Source organism: Nannospalax galili, unplaced genomic scaffold (assembly GCF_000622305.1).
Source record: "Nannospalax galili isolate Female #2095 unplaced genomic scaffold, S.galili_v1.0 scaffold24, whole genome shotgun sequence".
Taxonomy (NCBI): domain Eukaryota; kingdom Metazoa; phylum Chordata; class Mammalia; order Rodentia; family Spalacidae; genus Nannospalax; species Nannospalax galili.
Genome location: NW_008352654.1, coordinates 1,811,767 through 1,824,336, shown reverse-complemented (window position 1 = coordinate 1,824,336; position 12,570 = coordinate 1,811,767). Strand labels below are relative to the sequence as shown.

The 12,570-nt window shown below is 41.4% G+C and overlaps 2 protein-coding genes across 7 annotated transcripts in view; one reads left to right on the top strand and one right to left on the bottom strand.

Moving 5' to 3' along the window:
* The window catches only part of Entpd5 (ectonucleoside triphosphate diphosphohydrolase 5 (inactive)), a 61,838-nt gene that overhangs the window by 16,295 nt on the left and 32,973 nt on the right, over positions 1 to 12,570 (bottom strand). The window contains exons 9-16 of one of the 2 annotated variants that reach the window (XM_017802365.2): positions 12,063 to 12,151; positions 11,707 to 11,786; positions 11,038 to 11,099; positions 10,102 to 10,203; positions 7,974 to 8,114; positions 6,185 to 6,241; positions 4,761 to 4,876; positions 757 to 1,400 (exon numbers count right to left, since the gene is read on the bottom strand). In XM_017802365.2, the coding sequence (XP_017657854.1) occupies positions 1,314 to 1,400; positions 4,761 to 4,876; positions 6,185 to 6,241; positions 7,974 to 8,114; positions 10,102 to 10,203; positions 11,038 to 11,099; positions 11,707 to 11,786; positions 12,063 to 12,151 (734 nt within the window). In that variant the 3' untranslated portion in view covers positions 757 to 1,313. Of the gene's footprint in view, positions 1 to 756; positions 1,401 to 4,760; positions 4,877 to 6,184; positions 6,242 to 7,973; positions 8,115 to 10,101; positions 10,204 to 11,037; positions 11,100 to 11,706; positions 11,787 to 12,062; positions 12,152 to 12,570 lie in introns of those variants that run through there. The other variant, XM_029554447.1, reaches the window with a different exon arrangement.
* Coq6 (coenzyme Q6, monooxygenase) overlaps positions 1 to 12,570 on the top strand; it is a 44,712-nt gene that overhangs the window by 24,357 nt on the left and 7,785 nt on the right. For 3 of the 5 annotated variants that reach the window (XM_029554440.1, XM_029554443.1, XM_029554444.1), the window contains exon 12: positions 10,176 to 10,253. The exons of 1 other annotated variant lie outside the window; for it this stretch is intronic. In XM_029554440.1, coding sequence (XP_029410300.1) covers positions 10,176 to 10,253 — 78 coding nt within the window. Of the gene's footprint in view, positions 1 to 10,175; positions 10,458 to 12,570 lie in introns of those variants that run through there. One more of the 5 variants, XM_029554439.1, reaches the window with a different exon arrangement.

Genomic DNA, 12,570 nt, shown 5'->3' with positions numbered 1-12,570 from the left:
ACACCACCCAACAACCCACACAAAAAAAAAAAAAAAAAAAAGAAAAAAAAAAAAAGGGCCCTTTTTTCAAAAAAAAAAAAAAAAAAAAAAAAACCAAAACAAAAAAAAAAACAAAGACAAAAAGTTTAGGATCATGTTTAGTTTAGTTTTTCTTTTGGTCTGGAACTCACTATATAGACCAGGTTGGCCTCAAACTCACAGAGATCCACCAGCCTCAATCTCTGAGTGCTAGGACTAAAGGCGTGCACCACCAGGCCCAGCTAGGATCATGTTTAATAATATAAACACATTAGCTTGGGAGGTGGGGCTGGGAGTGAAAATGTATGTTATCTGTAAAATTGGATATGTTCATTAATCCAAGTTGACTGACAGAACTTGAGTAAAGATGGTAGGGTATAAGCAGCTCCACTCTGTAATGTATGTTCTTTGAGCCTGGATGGCCTTCTTTCTTAGAGCTGTAATCTAGGTACAGTTCAAAGTTACTCTCCATGTTGTTAAGATTTAAGATGAGTTGGGCAGTGGGGCTCATGCCTATAGTCCCAGGACTCAGGAGGCTGAGGCAGGAGAATTCAAGGCAACCTGGGTTACATAGCAAGTTCCAAGCCAGCCTGAGTAACATAACAAGGGCCTCCTATCTAAAAAATAAGTAAAAATTTAAAATATTTAGTTAGGTTAGCTCTAAGCTGGCTGGTTGGATCTACTATGCAAAAGGATCACACAATTTCTAATATAGTGCCCTTTGTTTTTTCATACTAAATTACAGGCAGAAAGCAAAACCAGGTTTACTTTTTTTGTTATGTTTTTAGGGTAGGTAATATAAAGTTTGAGGAAGAAAATAGTATTGATAGGTTATAGGATTGCAGTAAATCAGCTCAATTTATCTTATTAAATAGGAAATTAAAATGTTCAAAGGAATGAGGCACTCCAAGGGTTGAAATGAGATTTTTCTTTGGTTCCCAAGGACCTGTACCTGAGCTCTCTAACGTGGAATTCGAAAGCTTTTTTTCTTCTCCTTGCCCTCACAGGGCTCTCTGTGACACACAAAGACTCTCTAATACATTGTAGTGCCAACTGTGCACCCTGCTAAGTGGTTACAGAGTCATTCACATTAGAGGTACAAATTGATTAAACCCAAATCTTTAGGCTCTAGGGTCAAGGCTCATTTACAAAAACCTATTCCTCCTGATAAAGCCAGTTTCTGGGTTTCAGTCCAGGCTGTCACCACAGTAGTTCAAAAAAATACCAGAATCATTGCTGCTTCTCCCCTTAAAAAGGTTACTGACAAATGCAGGCTTTGGAGGAAGTACTTGGCTTCAGTTGGAGATGCCCAGAGACTGCAACAGGTGAAAGGTGGCTCCTAAGGCCCAGCCTGTCTCTATGTTATTCACTTTCTTTGTTAGCTGTAGAAGAGAAAAAAAGAAAGAGTCTTCATCCAATTTTCAATTTGAACAAGCATGTCCTTTGGACAGATAATGTCTGTAGAGGGTGTCCATGTGGCCTTATTGTCCCTGTACCCAGGCCCAGCATGCTGGTTGATCCCTGAGAATGTCAGGCCAAGGTAGTAGTAACATCCAGGACTTTTAGAGAGATCTTGTCAGATGGGCTTCTGAACTCTCCTTAGTCCCTAGACTATACCCCCTGCTTTATTTTCTGAATCACAAATTTCTGACAAGACAAATTGTAATGTAATATTAATAGATGTAGTAGAAAGGCAATTATCAAGAGCTGGGGATATATTTAGGGGTAGGGGAGTACATTACCAAGCTTTTTGATTCATGTTAGGTAAGCAACTGTCCCTTAAGCACTAATAATAACCAACCAAGGCATGTGAAGCATTCTGGACCAGGTTGTGCTTTGGTAGCTCAGTGCCTTTATAGCTTTGAAGAAATCAGCTCTAAAGTTTTGCCCAGTTACAGAAAAGCATTAGGTTAGTATTTATCAAATTGTTTTCTTCAGAATCCTAGGAAATTCATGGAAATGCTTTGATGAGAAAGGGAGGTCAAATGGTAAAGGAGTTCCAGGCCCCTATCCTCTGCTTCAGCTACTTCTATCAGTTCATGTTACATGCCTCATAAGCTTTTTGTTAATGATGTACTATGACCACCAAAACAAGTTTGAAAACCAGTGGTTTATCTTTGTCTATTTGCCATGCTCCAATAAGTAAGAATGGCATTTAAAACATCATCCTAGCAAGGTATGGTGGTGCATGCTTTTAATCCTAGCCCTCTGGAGGCAGGAGCAGGTGGATCTCTGTAAGTTCAAGGTCAACTTAGTCTACATAGTGAGTTCCAGGCCAGCTGGGGCTATAGGGAGACCCTGTCTCAAAAAAAAAAAAAAACCACAAAACATTATCTTGAGACAGTCTGGGAGTCCTGAATCAAACTGGGAGTACCCCACACCACCAAAATGCTCTTCCTTTGTCCCTGGCACTGCTGGCAACATGTGGACAGAGATGTCAAGATGAAGCTTTCTCTGAGACATGATTCTGAGACAGAGATTGAGCATCCCTGACTTAAATTCTGTCTTCACTAAAATCAGAGATTGAAGGGATGCCAGTATCCAAAACTGCATGAAAACTATCTCTTTTTTTTTTAAAGACACTCTCTAGCCCTGGCTAGCCTGGAACTTTCCATGTAGACCAAGCTGCTTTCAAATTTGCTATGATCCTCCCGCCACTGCTTCCTGAGTGCTGGGATTACGAGCTTGTGGCATCATGCTCAGAAGACCCTGTAGCAGCTGACCTGGAACTCAACTGTGTAGACCAGGCTGGCCTCGAGCTCAGAGATCCACCTGCCCAAGTGCTGGGATTAAAGGTGTGTGCCACCATACCTAGCTGAGAAAAATAAAATTTTTTTTGGTCTTTTTGAGACAGGGTCTCCCTGTAGCCCCAGCTGTCCTGGAACTCACTATGTAGATCAGGCTGGCCTTGAACTCCAGAGATCCACCTGCCTCTGCCTCCTGAGTGCTGGGATTAAAGGTGTACATCACTACGCCTGGCTTTTGGTTTTGTTTTTGAGACAGGGTCTCCCTAGTAGCCTTGACTGGTCTGGAATTCACTATGTAAACCAGACTGGTCTTAAACTCACAGAGATCTCAGTTTCCTGCTAGGATCAAAGGTGTGTGCTACCATACCCAGCCTTTTAGTAGGAATGACTTTATGAAATCTGTATTAACATGACAAATGGGGCAAAATAAACCTCTGAAACTGGAGAAACAGGACATGGCACAAGGGAAGGTTAGAAGAAGAAGGGCTTAGAGGACAAACTACAGTCTACTCACTTGTCCCTAAATTTCACAAAGCTGCCTGTGCCACAGCTATGGCTTTGTTGAATCTCCTCTAATAGATTACATGCTACTTAAGAACAAGGATAACATTTGAGGGGAGGTCCTTTTTTGAGGCAGGGTCTCCCTGTAGCCCCAGCTGGCCTGGAACTTACTATGTAGACCAGGCTGGCTCTGATCTCATAGAGATCTGCTGAGATTAAAGGCATGCATCATCATGCCGGGCAAGAACAAGGGTAACATTTTAACTATCTTTGTAAGTATAATTTTAATTATCCAATTATGGTATAGAAAGTAAGGAAATGAATGGGATGGATGAAATTCATGATACATTTTAGAACAAATAACTTGTTACAGATGAAGCAGAGTTTGCAAGTACTAAGAATCAATGAAGAGGGTTAGAAAGACAAGAACCTATGTTCAAGAGGCACTAAGTATCCAACATATATAAAATATATGGAGTATATACTATATATGCCTGAGGCAGTCATGGTGTTAGCCATTCAATCATGACACCATTTTGGTCCCTCATGTCTTCTGTCAAATGGGCCAAAGGGTAAGTTAAAGTTTATTAGCCAAGTATATCTGTCTCAGGGCCTCTCTGAATACAAGTTTGTGTGATGGCCCCAGGTACTTTTTGTGCTCTTTTGGTCAAACTTCAGCTGAAGTTCTTATAACCACTCAATCAGTTCAGGTGAGTGAAGGCATACAAACTCAGGAACCCAGGATTCAGGAAGCATGGCACTTCCAACTTGCACTGTATTCTGGGCATTTATTTCTCCTATCTTTCTCATTGCTTCTCACCAAATTCTAAAGTGACATAATAAACAATGTGAATTGAGCATCTTCAGTGGGCTCCAAGTCTTTCTATTCTGTGTCCTCTGGGATAGCCTGTGTGGTGGTATACTCAAGAAGCTACACTGCATGAGTAATTTCTCACATTCAGGGTACTTAGAAAGGTACCATGATCACAGTCCAACTAAGACCATCCCCAGAATCTATAGCAACTCTAATTTCTAAGTAAGTTCTTTCTTTTTTTAATTATTTTATTTTTATGTGTATGAGTGTATTGCCTGCATGTATATAAATGCACCCATGTCATGCAGTGCCCATGGAGGTCAGAAGAAGGTGTCAGATCCCCTGAAACTGGAGTTAACGGACAGTTGTTAGCTGCCATGTGGAACTTGAACCTGGGTCCTCTGCAAGAGCAGTCAGTGCTCTTAACCACTGAGCAATCTCTTGAGCCTCATAAGTTCGTTCTTTTTTTTTTTTGTCTTTTTGAAGTAGGGTCTCCCTGTAGCCCCAGCTGTCCTGGAACTCACTATGTAGACCAGGCTGGCCTTGAACTCACAGAGATCCACCTGCTTCTGCCTCCCGAGTGCTAGGATTAAAGGCATGCGCCACCACGCCTGGCAGTCATAAGTTCTTTCTAATACCCACAAAAGAAAAGTTATAAATTCCAGTGCTCTATCACTTACCTGTAAGAGGGTGCTGTCTGTAAAGCCAAAGCCATCTTTTAATAAAGCTGTGATGTAGCTGAGATCCATGCACAGGAAAGGACTGCCTGAGGAGAAGTTCTCCAAGTTATCACATACTAAAAGTGAGAGAGCAAACAGAGTTCAAGTTTGCAACTTAGAAATATAGTCTTCTCTAAATATAGACGGGTTGAGGGAGCAAAAAGTCTCCATTTTGTTGGTGCCTTGGCCTCTTTTGAGACTAGACTGATTGCCTCTGCAAAACTGCAGTTTTATTAGAATCTGCACATTTCTGGTATGACAAAATTTCATATTTATATGCATCCTAGCTTATTTGACAATTGGGGGTTGGAGGAGGGGGAGAGAATCTCTGCTAGAGATCAAACCTAGGACCTTGCACATGCTGGGCAAGTTCACAGTCACTGAGCTATACTCTCAGCACTCTGTCTGATTTCTATGACCTACTGTGATCAATTAGTACCAAGTCCCCTACTGAAGCCCAGAAGACAGAAAAATATAATTTAACCTTCTCCCATGGTCATTGGATAACATCATTGTATTTTAGATTGATTGTCTCAAGGAAGCCCATGTGAGTATTTCCCATGTATTCTGGTACCCAGTTTTTCATTACTGTTAATTACCCTATTTCAATTTTTAAAAATGAGACAGGGCTGAGAATGGGGTTCAGTTGTTAGAATGCCTGCCTAGCATGTCTTAAGACTGTATTCAGCCCCTACTGTCACATAAACCAGTCATGGTAACACATGCCTGTAATCCCAGCGCTTGAGAGGTGGAGGCAGGATGATCAGGAGTTCAAAGTCATCCTTAGCTACCTAGCAAGTTTGAGGCCAGCCTGAGATACATAAGAATTTGTCTAAAAACCACAAAGGCTGGTGCATACATTTAATTCCAGCACTCAGAAGGCAGAAGCAGGTAGACCTTTGTGAATCTGAGACCAACCTGGTCTGAAAAGTGATCAGCCAAGGCTACATATTTATACCCTATCTCTAAAAAGAAAAGACAACCCACAAACAACAATAATAATAATTGAAAAAAATGTAGAAATACCATTTCCTCTAAGTGTCTTATATTCCCATTCTTTTCTTTTTTTTTTTTTTGGTCTTTTTGAGACAGGGTCTCCCTATAGCCCCAGCTATCCTGGAACACACTATGTAGACCAGGCTGGCCTTGAACTCACAGAGATCCGCCTGCCTCTGCCTCCCAAGTGCTGGGATTAAAGGTGTGCGCCACCATGCCCGGCTATTCACATATTCTTTTTCTTGCCACCATCTAATGCACTGTCCAGCAGACTAGCAGGCCCAGAAGGAAGCCAGTCCCAAGAGGCTTCTGAGATGGCTGGTGCTTTAGGACACTGGAGCCGGCAGCCATACCTCATGATTCAACTTCAAGAGCTTCCGGACACTTACCTTCCCTGGCTTTTCTTTCAAAATCTTCAACTTTTAAAACACCCCCCTTTTCATAATCTGAAATGAAACAGAACAAATAGCTGATGCCAAAAAGCTTCAAGGAAACAAGGAAATTTATCCTAGTGATATTTATAATAAAAGCTAGAAATATACAAAATTTCCAACATTAGGGATTGTGATACACAAACATGACATCTATACAATACAAATCCATGCTGCCTATTTTATTTATAATTAATGCACTTATCTATTTTGTATTATGTACATTTAACCACAATAAAAAAATAAGTTCATTCAGGCCAGGCATGGTGGTGCATCCCTTTAGTCCCAGCACTCAGGAGGCAGAGGCAGGCAGATCTCTGAGTTTGAGGCCAAACTGGTCTACATAGTGAGTTCCAGGCCAGCTGAGGCTACAGGGAGACCCTGAATCAAAAAAAGACCCAAAACAAAGAACAACAAAAAAATCAGTTCATTTAAGAACTATAGTAAACACGCTGGAGCGATGGCTCAGGGGTTAAGAGCAATAAGTGCTCTTGAAGAGGACCTGGGTTGGGTTCCCAACACCTACATCAGGCAGCTCACAACTGCCTGTAACTCCAGCACCAGAGGAGTTACAAACAGAAGAGGAGCCCTCTGGTCTCCATGGGCACCTGCATGTGGCACATATTCATGAAGGCATACACACATACACATATGTTAAAAAATATTAAAAATACTTAATTAAAAAAATTTTTTGCTGTCAGAAGAGGATTTTTAAAATTTTATTGGCTCATAACCACTGCACTCTCTTCAGCCCCAACATTTTTAATATATACAGTAAATAGGAAAGCAATTCATACTTTTCAGGTCAAGGCAGATCATAGATCATATATGTATATCCTCACAGCTAAACAAAAATTTAATTTCGGTAAGAAGAAAAAAGTAGTCTTCAAAGAGCAGGAGGAAATTCAGGTGATATGATATTCATTATTTTCAATGTAGTAGTGAGGTTTCATAGGTGTATACATGACAAAATTTGGCAAACTATATGCTATCAACACATGCATTTACTGTATGTCAATTTGTTATGGTTTGGATATGAAATGTCTCCCACAGGCTCATGTGTTGATGGCTTGGTCCCCAAATAGTGAGGGTCCTAATCACTGAGAGGTGACTGGACCATGAAGCCTCTGCCTTCATCAGTGTATTAAGCTATAGATGTATTCATAACTTCATGGCACTATTGGAGGTAGTTGGAACTTCTGTAGGTGGGATGCAGTTGGAGAAAGTGGGTCAATGGGAGTGTGTGCCGGGGGCTGTATCTTGTTCTAGGTCCCTTCTCTTGCCTTTCTCTGCTTCCTGGCTGCCATTAGGTGAGCAACTTTTCTCCTCCAGGCCCTTCCACCATTGTTTTCTGCCTCACCATGACCTAGAAACAATGAAATTGTTGACAATGGCCTAAACCTCTGAAACCACAATCCAAAAGAAATCCTTACTTCTTTAAATTGTTTCTTTCCAATACTTAGTCCTTACTTCTTCAAATCATTTCTTTCCAATACTTAGTCAAGGCTAGCCTAGGATACAAAGTAAAATCCTGTCACTCACAAACACTTTATATACAGTTGTCTGGATTGTCTTCTAGCTCCTAAAGACCATGAGTATAATCACCCTTCCATTCTCGTGGCCAGTACAACACTACTAGAAAAGAGCTGGGAAATTACTTCATTACCTTTCAAATGATCTATTTGACCTTCCTCCACCATAGTTCTATCTTCTTTCTTTCCTAGTCTGATGCCAGGCATGAACTCACCAATCAAATGTGTATCAGCAGCTCGATCATAATAGTAGGAGAAAGCATAAAAAGAGCTTCCCCGGACCTCCTCTGGCTGGTGAAGTTTTCCTTGTACCACCTTCAGCACTTCGGCGTAGCAGGGCTCAAAGCCTATCTCCCCTGTCAGAGCAAAAGTGTACATCCTTAATGATAAGATCAGGGACACTTTTTGCAGCAAGTTGCTAGAGCCAATAAGGAAGAGCAAGAAAAACAAGAAGATTGAAGCTCAGCCTTTGACTCAGGCAGTGCCAGGCAGGAGGAAGCAGCACAGCACTGGCTAAGATTAAGTCAGAAAAGAGGAGGAGCTACTGAAATAGATAGTCTGAAGGTGAAGCTGTCTTGCCTGTGCATTGCTAAAGTGACAGATGGCACAGGGTCCAAGTTCTCCAAAATCTGAGTTGTTCACAAATCCACTGACTATGTCCTCATTGTCGTTAACTGGACTCAGAAAGAAAACCCTCAGGAAATTCTACAAGGGCAAGTAGGCCACAGAAAACCAGAGGCATGTGCCGCTAGCTCACTGACCAAGAAGCAGCAGTGGAGTGAATGGGGTTGGGGGTGGGCTGCAGAGACAGCTTAGAAGTTAAGAGGACTTGCTGTTCTTCTAGAGGACCCAAGTTCTGTTCCTAGCACCTGTATCAGGTGGCTCACAACTGCCTGTAACTCCAGCTCCAAGGGATCTGACACTCATTTTGGCTTCTTGGGGCACCAGCACACATGTGGAATTCACTCACATAGACACATACAGACATGCACATGCACATACACATCAAAAATAAGAAAAATAAGGGGATGGAATGATGGCTCATTGGTTAAGAGCACATATTGCCCTTTTAGAGGACCCGAATTCAGTGCCCAGCACCCACATCAGTTAGCTCACAAACATCTTTAACTCCAGCTCCAAGGGATCCAACACCTCTCTGGTCTCCAAAGGCAATACACTCATATGCACATACCCCCACACAGACACACATAAGTAAAAATATTTTTAAGTAACAAAACTTTTAAAATTAAAAAAGAAGGGGTTGGGGATTTAACTCAGTGGTAGAGCTCTTGCCTAGCAAGCGCAAGGCCCTGGGTTCAGTCCTCAACTCCAGAAAAAAAAAAAATTTAAAAAAGAAAAATTAAAACAAAAAATTAAAAAACAAGCAGAAGGGGAAGGAGTAGCTGTTTAAGTACAAGGTCAAGGCCTGAGTCTCTGCAACCCTAAAACACAAAACTGGCTGAAAAGAAAAAAACAAAACCCCAAAGAAACAGAGTAAGGCAGCTGAACCTCAGAAAAGAAGGCTTAGAAACAGGTGAGCAAAGTTCTTCAACCTGTCTATCCATGGCAGCTCCTCTCCTTAACTTGTGTTCAGCAGGCAGAGCTGCAGTCTCGGCCAGTGTGCTACTGACTACCACTTGGTCACTGTGAGCAGTTATCCATAAGGTTCACCTGTCTCCTTTAAAATTTCCCTCAACTTTAACATCTATGCCTTTTATAGTATCTAAAATGAATGATTCTTCTTACTTCGGTTTTAAGTTTTACTGTGATTGAAATAGCTAACTGAACCTGAAACAGGGTTTAACATTGCTGCACTAGACTCAGGTTGCAAACAGGTTTCTTTTTTGAAAAATTTATTTATTTATTTATTTAATTTATTTATTTAATGTGCATGCGTGTTATTTAATGTGTATGAGTGTTTTGCTATGTGTAAGTGCACCCATGCATGCAGTGTCTGTGGAGATCAGAAGAAGGTGTCAGGTCCCCTGGAACTGGAGCTATAGATGGTTGTTAGCAGCCATGTGAGTGCTTGGAACCAAACCCGGATGCTCCGCAAGAACAGTCAGTGCTCTTAGCCACTGAGCCATCTCTCCAGCCCCACCAACAGGTTTCTAACAATGCCACAGGACTCAACCAAGGAAAGAATAGGATGCAGAGTTAACAACTGTCTTGCTTGCTGCCCCTTCACATTAGTCCTTGGAGGCATACCAAGATCTATGGAATAAGTTCTTGTAATGTGCTAAGTTTCTCTTGAGCTCTGGAAAAGCTTTCCTATGGAACTTTTCCAGAACTTGTACTATAAAGGTAATTTCAACCAGTGAGGAAAATATCATTATCATTCACCTTCTTGGTTGCCGCCATACTGGTATTTCACACCCCCGAAAATCCACTCTGCTTCCAACTGTCTTGGTAAACAGGCACTCCGGAAAGTATGTCCTTCAATCCCTGAAAGGAACCACAACACAAAAAGGCAAATATGTGCGAGAAGAAGGAAGGTAAGCAAGACAATGCTGAAAGGAATAACCAACAGACTGCGGTTTATAATCTTAATCTGTGATATGAATTCTGAACTGAGGGTTCATAGGCTTTGTAGTAGTGGTAAACCCTCTGAAACTAGAGGCAAATTTTCATGCACATGCACCTGTGGCAGAGGGTCCATTGTTTTCATCTCATCTCGAAAGTAAAGTAAGTTCCTTGCTTTCTATAGTGGGAAAAATTCCTTCACAGGTAGCTGAGATTTTTAATGAAACACACTTGAAGATGTCTAGTTAGTAAACTCTGCTGTTCATTCTTTCATTCCAGTACTAGCTTAGTGTGAGCCAGACACTGCCCAAGGTGCATTAGATATAAAGCCATGTTTAAGGTAAGGAATAGGGCAAATAAAGGTTAATAATTTGTCTCAAAACACAGCCAGTTCTGCCTGTAGGCAATTGTGAAGAGAGAAATGGAATTGCTCAGTCATTCCACTTGGCAAACAGAACAGACTGCTTCCTGATAAGGGCTTGTGCAAGTTCTTACAAATACTGTCAAGGCTTCAGCCTCCTAAAAACAGGTTGTTACCCCTGTATAAATAAAGCACATTCTAAAGTAATTAATATATACTACAGCATCAGCAATTATAAATAAGAAATTTTCCATTTTTATGCACAATATGCAGCACATGCTTCCTAATTCAACAACCATTTCCTCCATAGAATGAATGCCAAGGAAGGGAGGAGGCGAGCTGAGTATTGGTATCACTCTCACCATCTCCCACCACGCACTGGTACTCAGACAAACCTTCTGTTTCCAGGGCTCCCAGAGTTGCTAGTCTTGCAGCTTTCAATCCAAATCCCAAGTAACTGTAAAATATAGGATTGACCAATTTCATGCTGGTCCTAAAGTTCTCCAGCCCAAAGCTACTTTTTTCAAATGTAATGTGGTTTCTCTGACTCTTGGAGAGATGAAAACCTTGCTGTATCTCCGTGACATATTTATTCCCAATGACCAATAAGAGAAGATTCCTGCAATTTGCATACAGTAAGAACTGCCTACAGGTACGATACAAAGGGATGTGATTATTCCTAGTGATCCCCCCTGAGAGCCATCCAGAAAAGCCCTCACTCATTATCTTAGCTCCTATCCCTACTGAGATCAAATTCCAGGCTGGTTTCTGAACATCTGAAGACCAGATCAAATAAATTGATACAGAGCTCTGGCTGAGCCTTCTCCATGTACCCCCTTTAAAGAATACTTAACACTTATATCACAAACTTTTGAGGCCCCAAATGGGGAAGGCTTCTAAGTTTCTCATGTTTGGTATATGGCTTAGGTTTCAGTTAATAGGCCTTAGGGAACTGGCAAAGACTTTATAAGGCTGACAAGCTACAATAATAAGTATGAAAATGCTTTGAAAAGTTAGGAAAATTATATAATGTAAACTATTATTCTCCCTATCCCTCTCCTCACCTATGTGTATAGAGCTTGAAAGTGCTGTTAAACATCTCAAAGGATGTGAGGTAGCCCCTAGGTGTTTGTTCCAGGGTTTTCTGCAAATCAGAAAAAGCAAAAAAATGATTCAGGATCTGCAATGCAATTATCTGAGGATTTTATCACCACCATCCATGTCCCTCCCCTCAAAATAAATCAGAGATGGGGAAGGTTAAGCTACTCATCTCCCAAGGTTTGAAGAACTCCAGAGATTTTTTATCTAGCCACTGACCACTCAACCTATTCATGGTAGAGGTATCTCAAAATGGGGTGCCACTTTTTTGATGCCATGATGCCTTGTGCTGTCAATGAAGACCTTCATGTAAATGACTCACCTCAAACTGGGGGAGGAATGTAATTTGGGTGGAGGCCCCCCCAAGGTCCAGTGTCCCCACAGTCTCTTGGCCATGGCCATGCAGTTGACCTGTCAATGAAAAACCAAGTGTGAGTATTCTGGATATACCACACTTGACTGTCTGCAGTTTCTCTCCTGCTCTGATTGTATACCAAAGCTATTCCATAACTATTCCACTACGCCCTGGCCACAAGGCTACAGGCTAATGTAAACTCAGACAGACTGTTGCTGCAGCTGAGGTCTTGAAGGCAGATTAGAAAATTAATTTATCTCCTTTTTCATCTCCACTCTCTTCCTTTTTTAAAAAAAAGATTCACTTTCTAGGTCCTTTTAATAAGCTGATGCTATACAGCAGTCCCTTCTGCATGAAATACACTACCATCATCACTACTTCTGCTGAGCCTGATTGCTAAACATAGTCACAATTGGGCTTGTTGACAGTTGTGCTCATTCATTAAAGGAGGGCCAAGCAGGGTCACTGGACCCTC